This window comes from Rhopilema esculentum, chromosome 13, assembly GCF_057945365.1.
Source record: "Rhopilema esculentum isolate cy_ngs chromosome 13, ASM5794536v1, whole genome shotgun sequence".
NCBI lineage: Eukaryota > Metazoa > Cnidaria > Scyphozoa > Rhizostomeae > Rhizostomatidae > Rhopilema > Rhopilema esculentum.
In genome coordinates this window covers 7,864,156-7,882,570 of record NC_142827.1, presented here as the reverse complement: position 1 = coordinate 7,882,570, position 18,415 = coordinate 7,864,156, and the positions used below count along the sequence as shown (strand labels likewise).

At 36.6% G+C, this 18,415-nt stretch overlaps 4 protein-coding genes across 4 annotated transcripts in view; 3 read left to right on the top strand and 1 right to left on the bottom strand.

The window, feature by feature from the left end:
• Window positions 1–3,612, top strand: part of LOC135691551 (DNA topoisomerase 3-alpha) — a 29,616-nt gene extending 26,004 nt beyond the window's left edge. Inside the window, exons 31-36 of the mRNA XM_065209427.2 lie at window positions 219–304; window positions 645–737; window positions 1,049–1,097; window positions 1,339–1,389; window positions 1,868–2,115; window positions 3,096–3,612. Of these exons, the coding sequence (XP_065065499.2) occupies window positions 219–304; window positions 645–737; window positions 1,049–1,097; window positions 1,339–1,389; window positions 1,868–2,115; window positions 3,096–3,127 (559 nt within the window). The 3' untranslated portion in view covers window positions 3,128–3,612. The remainder of the gene's footprint in view (window positions 1–218; window positions 305–644; window positions 738–1,048; window positions 1,098–1,338; window positions 1,390–1,867; window positions 2,116–3,095) is intronic.
• Window positions 3,613–3,693: 81 nt separating this feature from the next.
• LOC135691554 (zinc metalloproteinase-disintegrin-like ACLD) lies at window positions 3,694–8,584 on the top strand. The gene is made up of 2 exons (XM_065209429.2): window positions 3,694–5,680; window positions 6,420–8,584. The coding sequence occupies exons 1-2, from the start codon at window positions 3,694–3,696 to the stop codon at window positions 6,692–6,694; spliced, it is 2,262 nt and encodes a 753-aa protein (XP_065065501.2). The 3' UTR covers window positions 6,695–8,584.
• A 1,853-nt stretch (window positions 8,585–10,437) lies between these two features.
• On the bottom strand, window positions 10,438–14,069 carry LOC135692122 (zinc metalloproteinase-disintegrin-like VLAIP-B). Its single transcript, XM_065210159.2, has 2 exons — window positions 11,957–14,069; window positions 10,438–11,488 (listed from the first exon to the last, which is right to left on the bottom strand). The coding sequence occupies exons 1-2, from the start codon at window positions 13,869–13,871 to the stop codon at window positions 11,151–11,153; spliced, it is 2,253 nt and encodes a 750-aa protein (XP_065066231.2). The 5' UTR covers window positions 13,872–14,069; the 3' UTR covers window positions 10,438–11,150.
• Window positions 14,070–16,882: 2,813 nt separating this feature from the next.
• Window positions 16,883–18,415, top strand: part of LOC135692123 (protein unc-13 homolog D) — a 31,223-nt gene continuing 29,690 nt past the window's right edge. Inside the window, exon 1 of the mRNA XM_065210160.2 lies at window positions 16,883–17,237. Within this exon, the coding sequence (XP_065066232.2) occupies window positions 17,083–17,237 (155 nt within the window). The 5' untranslated portion in view covers window positions 16,883–17,082. The remainder of the gene's footprint in view (window positions 17,238–18,415) is intronic.

Sequence of the window (18,415 nt, the reverse complement as noted above, 5' to 3'; positions counted from 1 at the left end):
CAATCTTTTCGTGGTGCAATATTAAAAAATGGCTTTGAAAAAGGCGAACATTTTGAGTTATACTAAAGCTTACTAAACACTTTTTAAGAGCAATTTTTAAGTTTTAAATCCGGATATTTATTTTCCTTGGTATTCAAGATGTTCTTAAAAGGCTGGATCTTGTATATTTTATGAATTTGGTCTAATCTAAATTGTTCAATGAAGTGCACCCATTTTAGGCAAACCCCCGGTGACAGTTCTGTTGTTTGTGACTGCGAACACGTAGCATTGTTGCTTACCGTACGAAAAGACGGTCCAAATCAAGGTTTGTTACAAAATCTTGTTTGACTTAAAAGCTTCCTGCAACTTCTAGCTAACTTTTTATTGAATTTGCTTTTTGTCCTTTCCCGTATTTTTATATGTTTTTATGACAAAATTTACAACATAATGGTTGAAATGAGAATGTGCAACATTACCATTAATTGTTTGTAAATGACATGCCATAACATGACATGACATGACATGACATGACATGACATGACATGACATGACATGACATGACATGACATGACATGACATAACATATGACATATGACAAATGATATATGACATACATTACAATAAATTACATGGCATTACATTTTATTATCTCTGTCGCTATTTAGGCCGTCAGTTTTATAAATGTGGCAATGACAACAAGTGTAATTTTTTCCTCTGGGCTGATGATGGGCAAACAAATACTGGAACGAGAAATGCAGGTTTGTTGTATTCATATATACAAAAAGTTTATTAAACATTCATATATAATTTTTGCAAATACCGGCTATTTGTAGAAATCCTTAAAACATTCGATCACAATCTAAGATTTTGTAGAACAAACAGTGATAGCAAAACAGTAAAACATTACCGTCTGTATCATTGATTCACGCCTTTATCTATGCCCTAAAGAAATTGTATAACAAATGACTATTTTTCAGTGCTTTTCATTTCTTTCTCATTTCATTTCTCAGTTCTTTAACACAATCACTTTCAGATTCAAAGTTTAAATACTTATTCCCTTTTGTTTTAGGGGCTTTTCCTGCTCAGCCAAACCGACCAACTGCCTCGTTTAGTGCTGGGTAAGAACTATTCGCTTTAATAGCAATCATTCTTAGTCAAGCATTTTACTCGATAACTTAACCTTCCGCTTCTTTTTGCTTTAAATAGTTTATCTTGAAAGCTTGTTTAATATTCGTGTTTATTAATTGAACTTATTTATTAATTTTAATATTCGTGTTTATTATTTATTAATTGTTTATCATTGAATCAACTTAAGCAATCTAGAGTTGCTTGTTTCATCATTAGTTATTTCATTTTTAGCCCAGATGTAGGAGATCAAATTAAATGTAAATGCAATATGGACGCTGTCAGGTTTGAAAAAACTATAACTTCTTTTCTTTTAATTGTCTATCGAAATTTCAAACTCTTTATAAAGCTCCAAAATAAGGGTGTGTAACATTACGACGAGACTGACAATTTTTTCCTGAGTCCATAAGTTAAGGAGGATGTATAGCCTTACCCTAAAGGAGTTTTACAATATTCTGTCATAGAATTTAGTACGAAAAGTTTTGATAGGAACCATTTAGGAATCAAACGTTGTAAAATATATAAAATCAATGGACTTGTTTTCCTGTATTGAAAGTTGAAGAAACGTATTTTTTCAAACTTCAAATTAATCAACACTAACAGGATTTTTCGTTAAAAAATCTGGTGAATCACAGCGTCGTTTCTGCCTGATGGAAAAACAGTCTACTAGTAGGGACGTTTCTACTGCTCATAAAACAGAAGAAGAAATTGTTGTGTACCTGTTAGAAGACTTTAAATGTCTGACTTTTTCTTTGATTTGCAGCCGCACAGTAAGCAAGGATGGTCCTAACAAAGGTCGACCGTTTTATTCGTGCTCGAAACCAATTGGACAATCATGTGGCTTCTTTCAGTGGGGAGATGAGGGTGACACAGGCAACCAGTCAAATGCTGCTCCTGGAAGAGGGGGCTTTGTGGGACGGGGAAATTGGAGAGGGGGCAGAGGAAGAGGTGCTTCGGGCTCAGCACCTGGTGGACAAAAGAAAAGAAAATGCGGTGCTTGTGGTGAAGAAGGTGCAGAATTTCAAAATAATTGCATATTAAATTTTGATGCTTAATTGAAATGCGAACAGGTCTTGAAATCCAAAACTAGAGGCTATTTATGTTCAAATTTACGAGTTGTTGACATTTTACACTATTTACAGATTACACTGGAGCTGTCTCCGATAACTTTAAATATTTTTAACAAATATATGAATTTTCTGTAGATTGATTAAAAAATTTGTTATGCAGTTAATGTCCGTCAAAAAGTGGTGATATTGTATTGGTATCTTATTTAGAAAATTTTTTACAAAGCTGGTTTGATAACCAATTTAGTGAATTATTATACAATTGATTCCTTACCAGAGAAATAGTTATTTCTTGTTTCCCTTATATAATAAGCAAGATAGCCATATAAAATTATTATCTGATAAACAATTCAAAATAAGAGAAGGTACATGCCTGGAAAGCTGGTGGAAACGCTCTTTTCGTTTCCGCGGCGGAGTATTTCTGTCAAATAAATGAGAATTTCCAGCATTCTTAATGTTTTTTTGCTTTTTGTGTCTCTTTTCTCGATATTTGATTCGATATTTGCCTCATTGCAAATTTTCGAATTTTATTTCAACTTTACGGGCTTTATGAAACACTTGAAAGAGCATTGAAAAAAAGTTAAATTTGAATTTTTTTCGAAAATTATCTCCTTTTATTGTTGACGTTGTTCATGTTCATGCATCGTTTCCGCAACACGAAAAATGATGGCAAACATGGTCCCGTCTGCAACCCTTAAGTCACGGTAACGAAAATTCATTTTCCCAAATGCTGAAGACTTGCAGGCCTGATGTACCATTTAGCGAAACATTGTCAACTTAAAGCCAATCTTTACTGTTGCTGAAAAATAGTGTAGAAAAGAATTAAAACAAACAATACCACCAGTGTACCAACTATTATGAGCTTTAAGGTGTTCAAGCAGAAGTAAGAACTTTTATCTGATAAGGACATTTTTACTTTTTCAGGTCACACAAAGAAGACTTGTAGATATGGTTAACAGTTTAAAGAAATTTACACTCAGTCACAGAAGCATGGGTTCAAGCATTTTAAATATAATTATTTGGTTTGTGGATGTTTTGTTTGTAGAAAATTGTAATATACTTCACACCTAGTATAGTACTAGGAACATTTTATAGCTTCGAAGTAATAAAGAATCAAGTTTGACCTCTTAATATGACCCTCTAATTGTCTCTCGTTTATCTCTTTTTCTCGTGCTATTGCTCCTATATTTCTTCGATTCAAACTTAGCTTTTTAATCTTTTCATTATTTGTCGCAGGTTTATTGAATTAATTATCAAACCAGTTTCTTTCTATCTAAACGTTTTTCTCTAGGTTTGTTTCTAGTTATGGTTCTTTTTTTAAAGAACACTACAAGGAATTTTTTTTAAGTTATGCATTGTTTATCAATTTTGTTTTATGGGGGCGAGAACATTCGCTCGATAGCTCGATACAATATCAAGTTTCTTTCCGGCCTCGATTCTGCGTCATATTGGACCTCGTTCGGATAATTCAAACTGACGTCATATTAATACTCGCTTCATTTTTGTTCTGTGCTAACCATCAATGGTCAGAAATGGAAATTTTAAATGCAAAATATGTTTAGCTTTGGGAAATCATCTGTTTGAAAAGATGAGAGAATTTCTAAAAGTTGCATGTTTTCTGTGGTTTGCAATCCTTTTTGCCAATGGCCGCCTGCTGAGTAAATCTGCTATTGCAAATCCTGGCCAAGCACAAAGTAACATTGAGGTGATCACGGAAGTGCAAGAAGAAGTTAGCGAAGGGGTGGAAGTAGACGAAATTCAGATGGTAATGGAAAATAACGGAGAAAAAATCAAAGTCGGCCACAGCCATCGAGAGTATCCCACTGAATTTCACCTGAACCTTAAATATGCAAATTTGACTTTTCTTTTGAAAGTGAAGGCAAATGACGTTATGATGGGAGTAAAGCCCAAGCTGATTTACTACGATAACAATGGAAAGAGAATTGTGGACGATGATCATGATGATGGATGTTGCTACTACCAAGGCTATGACGTAAACACGCCAAACACTTCAGTAGCGATCAGTGTATGTGAAGATGGCATGGATGGAGTCATAATGATGGGAGACAGGCAGCTTGTAATTAAACCTTCGAAGAAGAAGATGTACATGCGTGAGTCTGCCGATCGATTTACACTTGGACCCCATGTGCTGAAAGAAAGTCTTGCGCAGAAAGAAGAGAAGTTGAAATTTGATTATGTTCATATACCGGAGAACTTGACAATTAATCATAGAGCTAAAAGAAGTTTGGACCAGATGACGGAAACAAAGTATATCGAATTATATATGCTTGTCGATCATACGTATTACGTATGGATGGAAAATAGCGTTGATAAGACTATGAAGCGAATAAAGCAAGTCAGCAATATAGTTGATTCACTTTATTTTCCATTGAATGTACGGGTAGTTCTCTTGGCTGTGGATATTTGGACAGACGGCAACAAAATGAATGTAGATAAGAGTATAAGCGGGACGTTAGAAAGACTGTATGACTATCGTAAGTGGCATGTCTTGCCAAAATTTGAAAACGACTGCACAATACTGGTGAGTCGAGTAGAGTTTGATGGACCTGCAATTGGTCTTGCACCACTGAGTGGTATGTGCAATACAAAATATTCTTGTAATGTCTGCCAAGACACCACTTCGGATTTGACAATTTTGGCTGGCACGATGGCACATGAAATGGGACACAATTTAGGTATGGACCACGATAAGTATGATTGCCGCTGTTCGCATTACGCTTGTTTGATGAACCCATACTCTCAAAATCCAATGCCAAAGAGGTTTTCAGAGTGCAGTGAATGGGATTTTAAAGCCTATTTGAGAAAGGACCTTGCATACTGTCTGATGAATGTTCCAGATTTTGAAAGCGGGTTGTATATTGATGACAGAACTTGTGGCAACAACAAGATTGATCCCGGAGAAGAGTGCGATTGTGGTAAACCAAGGTATTGCCAGAATCCTTGTTGCGACGCGTTTAGGTGCAGGCTAAAGAAAACTTCGCAATGCTATGAAGGCGGATGTTGCGTTGATTGTAAAATACAGCCACGTGATACAATATGCAGGCGCTCGAAGGATTTCTGCGATTATGATGATAAGTGCGACGGGAAAAATCCAGAATGCCCGGAGGACGCTTTTTCCCCCAACGGCGAGCCTTGTAAGGAATACAGCAGAGATGGGTATTGCTATGATGGCCAATGTAGAACACTCAAAAGTCAATGTCGCTACGTGTGGGGAGGTATGTCAAAAGAATCAAACTCTGTATGTTTTAACACCCTGAATACAAGGGGTGACGAACGTGGTAACTGTGGCTACGCCGGGGGCTACATCCGCTGCTCTGGGGCTGACGCCATGTGTGGAAGATTGTTTTGCACAAACGTTCCAGCGCATGATTCAGTACCAATCATTGGCTTTATGCCAAGACGATACACTATGAGTGTGTGGGGAAATGGCCAGAACCATGAGTGTGTCACTGCCAAGGTTGATCTTGGTAGACAAGCTCCCGATCCAAGTAAGTTCATTTAAAGCACATACTATTCTTTTTGACTTTGCATGATGTTTTCAGTCAAACATCTGCTGGGACGCAAGTCGGACATCTGTTTGGGGGCATTTATCAGTTACTTCGATTTTTGAATGGAAGGGACGGGACCAATAGTTGGGAAACAGACCACGTTTTTGATATGAAGCAATAAACTTCTATATCTCCTTTCCTATTAAGATCTCATTACCTATCCTCATCTCTATTTCATGCCTCAAATATTCAATTCCCAAGCTTATACTTGAACGAAGACACCCATATTTCATCAGAGCGTATTTTGAAAAACTGCGTCGTTACCTTCACGGCCACCACCGAGATTTTGAAACTTGTTTAAATTGCTAGAAGTAAAAAAATGCTTTTTATCAAAGGGAAAAACAAACGACAGAACTATTGAATGAGGACTGCAATTAAGTTGGAAAAGTTTGCATTAGAATTAAGAAGAAGATCTATATCGAATGAAAATCGCAGTCCATATCCTTGCCAGTGCGTCTACAAGGTATCCTTCTGCCGGGTTCACAGAGGTACTCACCAGTAGCATTTGTAGTGCTTCTGCCTGAGCCTACAATCTCAAGCATCGCAGTTAAAGCAATCTGAGCAATTGAACATTTCGTTTTCGTTAGGTTTCGATGTGATAAATCATACATTTGAAATGTTTTAATATACCTAATATTCTTTGCAAACGTTTAAACATATCTTTATTTTGCTTTTGCAGTTTCAGTATTCACAGGGGTGAAATGTGGTGATGGTAAGGCATGCAAAGCTGGCAAATGCATACCCGTCACAGAGATTGCGAGCCCCCCTTGTATTGATGACTGTCATGGAAACGGATTGTGTACCCACAAGGGGACATGCTTGTGTATTTCGGGCTACGCACCACCTACTTGTGACAAGTTTGAAGTCGTTGAAGGTCAAAACAGCAGTGGGATGCTGGCATGCAGTTTTTTATTGTCTCTACTGATACCTTTTGCAACGTACTTGTTGATGTAGTAAAGAAAAAAGGACAAATTTGATCGAAGTCAACTGGAAGCAGTAGAAATATATTTTAAACAGTAGAAAATATAATTTGTTTTGAAATTGAAATTTTTACTTTTGAATCGCTTCAAAGTTTCCCCAACATTTTGCCAAGGGGTCTGATGTGGTGATGGAAAAAAGCCGCAAAGTTCTTTGAAAGCAATATAGGTTTTGGAAGGTTAAAAGCAGCTGAAGTTTTATCAGCTTAGTTTTTAACATTTTTACCTAAAACTCTGCCTAAAATGGGTTTCCCCTTTTTCTTTGCCCTTAAAATGTTGATTAGTTAAGTAAATACTTACATTCATCCTATGCCACTTCGTTTTTCTACAACGGGAGTGGAATTGCAATGGACGTAGAGGAAACAAGTCATTAGAGTGATAAATATTTGCAGCGACGGGACAAAGAAAAGCCTTGTATGCCGGGACGAAATATTAGCTAGTATTAACCTGCTTAAAGTGTTTATTGTTGTCTGTTCTTGGCACGATGTGGTGTTTCTAACTTTCTACAAAAATATATTTGTCTGGTTCTTTAAATGTAAAAAGGGTATGTTTCTGTCTACGCGTGTAGACTTCATGCACCATGTACGTTAATATAGTTCTCATTCTTATTAAACTCTCCACACGTGATGGAAATTTGCAAGTAGAGCCAATGTGAGTTTCTCCGAACTGATGCTAGGTCCAATACACGGAGATTTTTACTTTTGCAGTGGTTGTCTACATCAGATTAAGAACTCGACCTTACGTCAAGTATGACCCCGATAGTCTTTTTATTCTTATTTATCACCGATTAACAAAAGTCGGTGTCATTCAAAATGCAAAGAAGTTAAATTGCATAGGCCCCAACACAGAGCTTTGTGGAAACACCTAAGGAAAGTATTAAATGCGTGACCAATTTGAAATTCATGCCCCTTTTTGTACACGGAACTATCTGTCTTTCCTTACTTTGCTAGATTTCTTTAGAGAGTAGAGCTATCAAATGTTCATCGTCAAAGCAGTCAATAGCCAACTAGAGGGCAATCAAAGGACAACTTATCAAGACACTCTAGTTTTCAGCTAATTTATTTTTAAAACTTTTGAGAAAGCATACACCATCATGATATATATCAAGAACTCCAAAGATACTTTGATTATGAAACTTGCAAAATGCATTACAGCCTCAAGGATCATTAGATTCTATACCAGCCGGGAACTGATCAACAATAAAAGACTCATTTTTCAGCAAAATTGATAACATCAACTTCTCCAACATTGACATTCTCGTTATTGGTCCCCTAAAGCTCTTGATCAAAATTTTGCTTAGATTAGTAAGAAATATTATAGACTTTGTTCGGGAGACCAATCATACCCGTCCGCCAGACCCGTTTCGGGGGCATTGCACGTACACATTATAACTTGAAGTCCTGGCGGCAAGTTCAAGAGTTTTGTGGTCACAGAAGACAGAACAGCTATGAAAAACTGCTATTGATGCGCATGTGCCATGACCCTGCGACACTGATTGGTTTAGTCGGTATTGACTAAAGGTTTTGTCTTCCGAGCATGACTGGTCTGTTACATGAAACAATGTAATGAAAATAACTGTCTGTGAAAAAAAGACTTTGCCATATTTCCCCATATATTCAGTTTCAACACCAAATACCGTCACCCTGTACTAACTCATGAACACGATTTTTGTCTTGAAATTATAAGATCTTTTTGTTTTATCAAATCGTCTTTAACATTCATTATATACTAATTTAGCATTCATTATAAACTAATTTTGTCATCGCATATATTGTGTCATCGTATTTCAAACATCTTTTTCACTTCTAATGGCAAAGTTTTGGTTGCAAATTGTTCAAAAAACATCTAAAAGGCTTGCATATATGAATCTTGAAATCACGGAAATAGAAGATAGGAATGGAAAAGCGGAGGAGCGCCTATAGGGCCGTCACGAGGCAAGCCTTTTATTTGGGGGGGGGGGGGTTGTGGACTACAAATTTACCTGATTAAAAAAGTTTTTGCCTGAAATTCTTTAGTTGCTGTCACAAACCTCTGCAATACATTATGTCAATCTAACTCTAGTTATAATTCGCAACGTTCATTTTTATATAATGATAACGGACTTTCCCAATAGTTTTGTCAAATCTCTATATCGGGGGCAAAGGATATAGTCACTACCCGAGGCAGCACCATGGTTGCCGCCGATGAAACAGGAAATTTTCGAAATTCGATGCTTCTAGTTACCTGGAAAATGCACTTTCTAAGCACATTTCAATCCTCCTAAAGCAATCCTCTTAATCCTATTGAAAAGTATTTTTTGCAAACAAATTGAACAGCAGATAAAAATAACTGGTACAATTTCGCCATGGTCTTGAAAAATACCATGTTGTCAGTTACTTCCAAAGTTAGGTAACAAGCAACACCATGCAGTTGATGCTTCTACCGAGAAACTTTATAAGAAATTGACACAGGTCAAAATTTTACCTAGAGAGGGCCTGGATTTTTAGATTTAGTGCCAACAAGAAATCTTCAAATCATTAGTTTGTTTACCTTCATTCGTATCAAGAAATATCATATTTAACCAACGGAACAACTACCTTTGCTTGATCCTTTCTTGACTTTATGACATGAAGGTCTCTGAAATACCTAAAGCGTTTCTTCCACCGAGCGGATTTTACCTGAAATTTCCTATTGAGAAACTATTGGGGTGTGTGACACTGTTTCGTTGATTATATATTCTTAAAGGACATTATTATTATGTTGACAAGTTGCTTTGTATTATCCCGCTCTGTTTTATTCTTATGCAAATTAGTTTTAGTTAGTAGTATTCACACGTTGGAAAATAGGACACGATCATTACCGCATGCTAACCAGGAATAATATTTAGACAGAAACCAGCTTATCAAAGACACTTTAGAGACATCACCATAAGTAAGTAAGTTTATTTTATTGTATTTTCGTATTCAGTTTCCATTCCCGTTATTCAGTTTATCGCCGCTGTAAGACGTTATGTATTTACTTATATTCATAATTTACTTGTTTTAGATCGAATAAGATTTTCATTATACGATTTGGTGTCTTGTTCTAAAGCCTGTCCTGCGAGGAAACAGACACCCCCACCCCCACACCCCCCTGAGCACCTATCTGAGAAGAAGGAAAAGCTAGAAGCTCATCCGTTTCTCCGCCTGGCTTTATGTTTACACACTGGTACCATTTTGTGGCTCTGGCACCCAGGATAATCAATCTTAATGTATCAGTACAGATGATTAATGAATGACTGAATGTTGTTTAGAAGATAAAAGAAGGGTTTATCTGCTAAGAAATATAACCCAACATACCTTGTGAATGATCTCTTACAAACAGCATACCTGCGATTATGAATATTATTTACAAAACACCCCAACCTTCTTTATGGGTGTCAGATTATTATACCATTTTGCTATTGAAACTTCAAAACTTTGCCAAATTCATGTTTAAACATTCGTTTCAGTTTGAGCCTTAGATTTTCAAAAACTCTTAGACTTACTTTTTTTTAATTGAAAATCGAAAATTTTGTATGCTCACTGTACATCTTAAATATTAGTATATGCAATTTAATTTTAATAGTTATATATGTCGGTGCAAATAACTTTACCAGTAACATTACCTCTTTCAATCGACTAAATTTTTGCTTCACTATTGTTTTCCTTCTTCCTTTTATTGGAAAAGTTCTTGTTTCGCTTTCACGACAAGGGGGCTTGAAATACCGAGACCTTCTTGTTATCCATGGTTCACACTTTCATAAGAAATTCCCAATGACTATAGCTTTATTATTTGCGATAAAAGGCCTATTCGAGTCATAGCTTGATGTTGCATTATTTGATGCCACAAACTTTATTTATTCTTTGACACGGATTTAAGCACATAACACTTGCCCTTTATGTTTTTGAAAGGAAGATACTAATATCACATGCTATTTGGAAGAAATTCCTGCTTTTTTGTCGTTTTCCTCAAGGAACTCCTGCTGCACCTAAAGACGCTGTAAACATGCCTAATCCAGTATATTTGCACGTTGCATATGTGCTTGGTTGTTGCATAGGCTGCCCAACGTGCGAGTCATTTTGAAAAGAATATTTTAAATCACGTAGAACTAACCATTGTTAGAATCTCCAACTTAAATATAATAAATGTTCACTCTACCTCAGGTGTTAAATAAATGTCCTTTAGAAAATGAATGTACTGCATCTTATCTTCCTGAACAGTTGATTAGCAAATTGGGAACCATTTCAAAGTAAAAGCAATATGCAGAAAATCTTGAGTTAGATGACAATTTCGTAAGCATTACGATCGATGTCGCCTGATTCGTTTTTTCAAAGTTTTTAGAATACGTCATACAATGGTAAAGACATGTAATATTGTTTTTTTTACAGAGTATCAGCAAGATAAACATTTTGACCATCTATTTAGATAATATTTTATTGAGAAGAATGTGTCCTTAGTTGAACATTTAAGCTGAAAACAATCAGCCCGAATAACAATGTCCAGCAAGTTGCCAATTGAGAACTTCTGCTGCTTTCTCTGCTCGGAACTTCTGTGTTTCCGCTAAGAGGTGCCTTTGTTGTTGTTACGGTTTCTTTCGCGCAGTTAGGAGGAACGTAGCCCGGATCACAAGCACAAGTGCCTTTCTGCGTGCAAACTCCATGTCGATTGCAATTGCCCGGACAATCCGGTCCCTGAATTTCTGACACCGGAACACATTTAGTATTTTTGCAAACAAATCCTTCACCACATTTGACTCCAGTGAAAGCCAAGACTGAAAGGAAGATCAAGCTTAAGTAACATGGCAATCTTAACAGTATTCTGCTCACGTTTCTGATTAGCCTTTTTCGGTTCTGCTCGGTTCAAAGAAATAATCACCATAATTTTCCACATGTACGCTCTGGCAATGCTTTGCCAGTTGCATGTACGCTCTGGCAATCTGGCAATTCAATACTTTGTTATGAAGATATTAAACACGTTTTACCAATTACTTGGGGTGCTATTGCCTCTCTCACCATCCCTAGCCCCTTGCTTGCAATGGCCCTGTTTGATCCTTTTATGATATCAATATATAAGGAATTTAGGCAGAAAATTCTATTGTACCAGGAAAAAATATGCTTTTTATACCATGTTAGCTTTAAAATCAATTTTAGGAAGTCAGTTTTGATTCTTTTCTCAAAACTGCGCTTTAAACTAAAAATAATAACTATGCTACCATTTTCATTGAAGATTAACTACTCACATGGATTTTCGTGTGTATAGCCCAACTCTGCATTACCCGCCAAACAATTGTACGCTCTGCCACCACTTTTGAAAGATACCACTTGCCTTCCTTTCGACCTCCCAATGACGGGGAATCCGGATGGGCCGTTTCTGCAGAAAAGTTTCCCACAGTTCCTGTTAGCAGAAGAGCACCTTACGTAATAGTTTCCAGAAGTACCGCAATTGCCATACTTGTCACCTCTAGTATTCAAATCGAAGCATTTTCCTTCCCCTTGTATTGTCGCGGCTCCCCAAGCATAACGGCATTGGGTAGTCAGTGACTGGCATCTTCCTTCATAACAGTAGCCGTCTGAATCCAAGTGCTCACATGCCTTACCGTTCTGCAGGAACAAATTCTCAGGACATTTCCCGTTCTCACCGTCACATTTTTCTGCTATATCACATGGATTGTCAGCCGGCCTGCAGGTTGTGTCACGCAGCTTTAGCTTACAGTTATTGCAACACATTCCTGTATAGCATTGTGAGCCTGAAGTTAGTTTGCACGTTTTTGCATTACAGCAAGGGTTAAGGCAAAACCTCTCTTCTCCGCAATCGCACTCTTCACCTGGGTCTAACTTGTTGTTTCCACAAGTATTTGCACCATTGTAATGGGCGCTTTCGAGATCTGGGATATTCATGAGGCATGCTCCCAGTTTGTTTTCCAAAAAGTTATTCAGATATGATTCACTGCATTCGGAGAAATACAAAGGAGTTGGATTTTGTGCATAAGGAGACATGAGGCATTTTCCTCGAGTTGATTGGCATCTACACGAGTCACCATCATGATCCATCCGAAAATTATGTCCCATCTCGTGCGCGATTGTGCCAGCTACTAGTGAGTAATCCCAAGAGAGATCTTGATTAACATTTGTCGAGTATCTTTCAGTGCACATCGCGCTCATAGGAGCAACTCCAATAGCTGGTCCATCAAATTCGATTTGGCTAACCAGCATAGTGTTATCATTTGGATTCCTCTTCATGACATTATGTTGTCTATAGTCGTACAAGCGAGAAAGAGCATCTTCAATATTACGCCCCATATATATCTTATCACTGTCACTCCAAACCTCTAAGGCCATAAAAACTATTCTTATATTATGGGGATGGTAAAGAGAGTCAACAATGTTCAAAATTTTCTTCATTCTTTTCAAGTTTTCGTCTACATTTCCTCCTAACCAAAGATAGTAACTTTTGTCGTTGATAGCATAAACTTCAACATATTTCGTTTCTGTCAGTTGAGCATTTCTCCGAATTCTTTGACTTGAATTATGCATGTTTTCATCGATCTCAGGTATATTAACATAATCAAGTTTTAACTTCTCTTCTTTCTGCGCCAGACTCTCTTTCAGCACATGGGGTCCAAGTGTAAATCGATCGGCAGACTCACGCATGTACATCTTCTTCTTCGAGGGTTTAATTACAAGCTGCCTGTCTCCCATCATTATGACTCCATCCATGCCATCTTCACATACACTGATCGCTACTGAAGTGTTTGGCGTGTTTACGTCATAGCCTTGGTAGTAGCAACATCCATCATCATGATCATCGTCCACAATTCTCTTTCCATTGTTATCGTAGTAAATCAGCTTGGGCTTTACTCCCATCATAACGTCATTTGCCTTCACTTTCAAAAGAAAGGTCAAATTTGCATAATTCAGGTTCAAGTGGAATTCATTTGGATACTCTCGATGGCTGTGGCCGACTCTGATTTTTTCTGCGTTATTTTCCATTACCATCTGAATTTCGTCTACTTCAACCCCGTCTCCATAGTCTTCCTGTGTATCCCAGACTTTGAAGTCGCCACCAGGCTCTAACGGGATGTTTTCTCCATGGACGACAACAAGAATAGCAAGAATGAAGTGAAAGACCATGGAAAATAAAAAATTCTTCATCATGTTTGATTCATTGATAAGTCTCAATACGATTTGTTAACGCTTCTAGAAAGCTCTGCTTGTTTGACTTATCGATTCTTCCTTAGCGTATTCATTCATGTGACGTCATTATGACCAACCAAAACGAGGCTTTTGTATTCATATGGAGGTATGCCTACAGAGACATTACTAGTAGTCGGAAATAAAGGGTGGATAGATACAAAATTTTGCACTTAACCCAACCTCACTTATTTTTTCCTCTCTTTCATAATTACAGACTTACCTGTGTAATTTAATGAGAGAAAGTACTTATGTCTAAAGCTTTTTCATAAAATTCACAGAAAGTTCGAAATAGAAAGGTTGCTTTTCTGAGACTGGTCGAGTTACAAAAAGTCCAAATTACAAAGGTTCAGATAATAGAGGTTTTTGTAAAAGGTCTTTTGGGATTTTCAAGGGACCTGAGAATTTTGTTCAAATTAGTAGAACTTCAAATTACAAGACTTCGAAAGTAGACAGAGTCGACTGCATCCTTGTATGCGAACGAAGTACAAGACTCAATTCATCCTTTCGTGGAGATAGATGTTAATCAAATCTTTTTCAGCTATCAAATTATCAAAAATTCAAAATCAATTATTCAAATAAACAAACAAAAAATAAGCTCTTGATAGCAACTTGCTCTTTTCTCAATATCTATCGATAATATTGACAGGGCATTTGGAGATAAATTAAGAAAATCCATTGGCAATCTTCAATACCTTTTAAAATATTAGATGTTCATGTTTTTGGAACAAAGGAAGGTACAGTGATAGAGTTCCTTTCACTAAAGCATCCTGTTTCATTTTTCTGCTGGTGTTAATACTACGTTTTTGTCGCCATTGAATCGTATGCATGCCTCTTCTTCAATAGATGTTACACTTTTTTATCAAAACCAAATGTTTTTTGCCGCGGATCTATGTTCACATATTTTTTGGATCGTTTTAAGCTCGAGTTATCCTAACTTTGCTTGTATTTCAGCATTAATTTTTCTTCATCTACTTACAACTATATTCATAAAACTATGTTACTACAAACTGTTTCGAAGGCAACTAAACCTTAGTTTTACGAGACTTTTTCAGTAGATTAGCTGATAAAATATGCTCAATATTTGTTGACACGAAAGAAAAAGTTTTTCAAATGTGCTTTCTTGTTTTCGTTTATAATCTGAGGTTGAGCATGCTCTTGCGTTGGCAAATCGAGCCTCAGTGTTCTTATAACTGCCTTATTTCGGCCTATAAGCCTTATTGTAAAAAAAATAACATGTGTTTTTATGAAAACAAATTTAATTGGACAGTCATACACATTTCGGTCTAAATTTAACATGAATCGTTACCGGCAGCGAGACTTTAGTTGAAGTCGGCTTTTACAATGTTTCTCTAGCAGGTTGTTGCAACAGGCATTATGATAAATGCATTTCGGTCTTAATTTAACATGAATCGTTACCGGCAGCGAGACTTTAGTTGGAGTCGACTGTTACAACGTTTCGCTTGCAGGTTGTTGCAACAGGCATTATGATAAATGCTGTCGGAAGTGTTGTGTTACCCTGGATGGTTTCTCGATAAGTTCTTTGAAATTAGACAGTTTTTACAAACTAGACATCCATTTTGTAAGATAAAATTACTTCTTTTTTCTCCATCCAAGAAACAGCCTTCAAGCTTATTAAATGCCATTGAATGTGTCAACCAGGTGGCAAGGTGGCAGATACCACGCAAGAACAATATAAGACTCAACAACCTAATTTACCGAACGACCCTTTTTGCACCATTTCAATGCTGCACCCTAATCCCAATCTGTTCTGTTTTTTCCAATAAATATGACCAGCTTCTATGATATAGATTATAAACAATTTTCATAAGTATTATATAAAACAAATTGTTATTAAATGTAGGGGTTTCTGTTAACCTTAAGCCTTGCAATTGCGTCTTCACATTGCTTCAACAAAACTTGTCCTTGCTTTGATTTTATGAAGCTCAGTGAATCTTAAATTACAAAATGAAACTCCATTGACAGGAGGTGAATGCGGCAGGAGGTAAATGAGAAACTCCCTTTTTAACAACGTCTGTAATAACCAAGGCATATGCCTTAATGTTCATTTTGCAGTGTTTTATTATTCTGAGGTAGATTTACAGCTAGTTGCTTCTTCTCTTCCGCTTTATACACTCATTTTGTTTTATTAGAGACTTGTTTTATTAGAGAGTAGTTCAGAACTAAAAGCAAATGATTTTAGGTCTCAATTAAAGCTTTTGCAAAAAGCAAAGCTCTATAAATTCGTGATTTTCAAATATTGTTGACTGTTTAGCATAAAACTTTTTAGTGCAAACAAAAGGAATTCTTCACAACTTTCACTTTTCTTCACTACCAATTTAAATTTTTTAATTGTTTGCAAAAAAATAGATATTATAGATAAAGTTGTTCCCAGGACAAAGAACCCAAGTTTTGAAATGAATTACACAAAATGAAGAAATACTTAAGAACTACCTGTGTTTTTTGTTAACCTCTTTCTCCGGAGAGTCGAGGCCACAAAAGTGGACATGCAAAATTTGTTTGATGATTCTGTTGTACTTCAAAAATGTTATTAGCTTTGCGGAATTATGGGTATCAGTGCCGTCGGAACGAAATTCATATTAAGGGGCTGCCCATCGTATTCCTTCTCATTTAGTACACTACAGTCTGATAATTATTGTGGGGGCTTCAGCCCCCCAGTCCCCCGGTTCCGACGGGCCTGGGTATAGTTTTCATCATGTTTGCAAAATTATGGGTCACATTTTTTCAGACAGATGCAGAATTATGTGTCCAAATTCTGTAACCAAAATGGCACGTCCGCGTTTAAAATAGGGATTATCTAATTGTCACCGAAGAACTTGAGATTTTATATATCTATTCCATTCACAGTGCCAATTTCAGAAGGGCACAGTGCCCCATAGAGTCAGGGCAGGACATTTTTTCAACTGCATTCTGCTGTAACGGTGCGCCATACGAAAAAGCTCGATGCGAAGGAGCAATCCGATGTTTTGGCAACCTGTTTGAGTTTTTAATTTCTGTTTCTATTAGGAAGGCAACACATTGTGAAAGGAGATCAAATGAAACATGAGTAGGAGCATGCTACCGTGCTTTTCTCGTGCTGCATTTATTTCGACGTGAGGGGTTCGTTGAATGGAGTAAAGTTTATTGTAGAAGGACACTCGTAGAAAGATAAGAAATGATCCCAAGAGGTGGAGGAGGTTTGGAAGCAGGTTCGCCGAGGAAAGGTTGTGTTTCTGTAGCTATATCAAGAGTTGGTTTGTCAAATCAGGCATCCCGTATCAGCCTAACTGGTGACGAATTTGATGGTGTAAATGAACCAGAAGGAGCAAGGTAATTCTCAAAAACATGCTTTTATAGACATTATCAAATTTCAGCAAACCATAAACAGAAGTTGCATCAAACGATTTCATATATGACATGTTTTGCACTTTTGCTGCACAATGTATAGCTTTTATTTTCTATGATTCACCATATTTATTCATATATATGTGATGAATTGTCGAAAACAAGCACAAGGTTTTGGTTAACCATGGGTGAGACCATGGTGAGACGAAACAAATAACAAAGTTCATTTTTTCGAGCATCCGCCCACCTAAGGCAACAACTAACACCTTAAAGCATTTAAACAGTGTATTGCCTTCTCCAAAACCTCTATTACCAAAAATATTTTTTAACGATTTCAACAGTATTTAGTGGAATTTAAGGTTCGTCGACCGCCAAGCTCATCAAAAACTGGTCACTTATTAGCGGGCATTGTTGTTTTTGAAACGGAAAAGATGAGAGCCTTTGTTTTGCTAAGAATAGATCTTCCTAAGAACCTTTTGTCTTGTTAAGATTATAATTTTTCATGCTTTGAACCGTGCAATTTAATCCATGTTGAAAGTTTTCAGTTGTTCATAACACCTAGCATTTTGGCAACAGGGTTATTTTCTTTTATTTACCTGCAAATAATTTGCCTTTGATAACACATATATATAGTATATATGATTATATATCACACAAAGCAATACATTCACATAACTTTCAATGTTCTCCTTGTTGCTTTTTATATTCTCTGTCCAACTGACATCATCAAACTTGCATCTTAGATTGGAAATTTTAATGTTGTAATTAGTCTATACTGAAAACTTCATGATGTTGGAACTGTTAAGTCTTAAATTATTTCATTCTGAATATTCAGATATTTAACCAGTTTTCACTCTAATAGAAAGTTCCATTGAAATATATTTATAGAGGAAAAACTCAATATCAAATAATATGCAATCTTGACTGTCTAAACAACATGAAATTTCTGGCCCAGACTAGTTTCTGCATGAATATTCAAGTTCCATGATCCATTTTTGGCAAATATGAAGATAACAAATTGACAACGCTAACTGGGAAAGCTTTTTAAATAGCCTTACACAAAAAGTTTTTTGAATACTGGCCCACTGTTCAAACCCACCATTTCCAGGGCCAAAGAACAGTTTCAAAGTGGTTAACCAGCTGACAGTTGCCTTAATTTTATT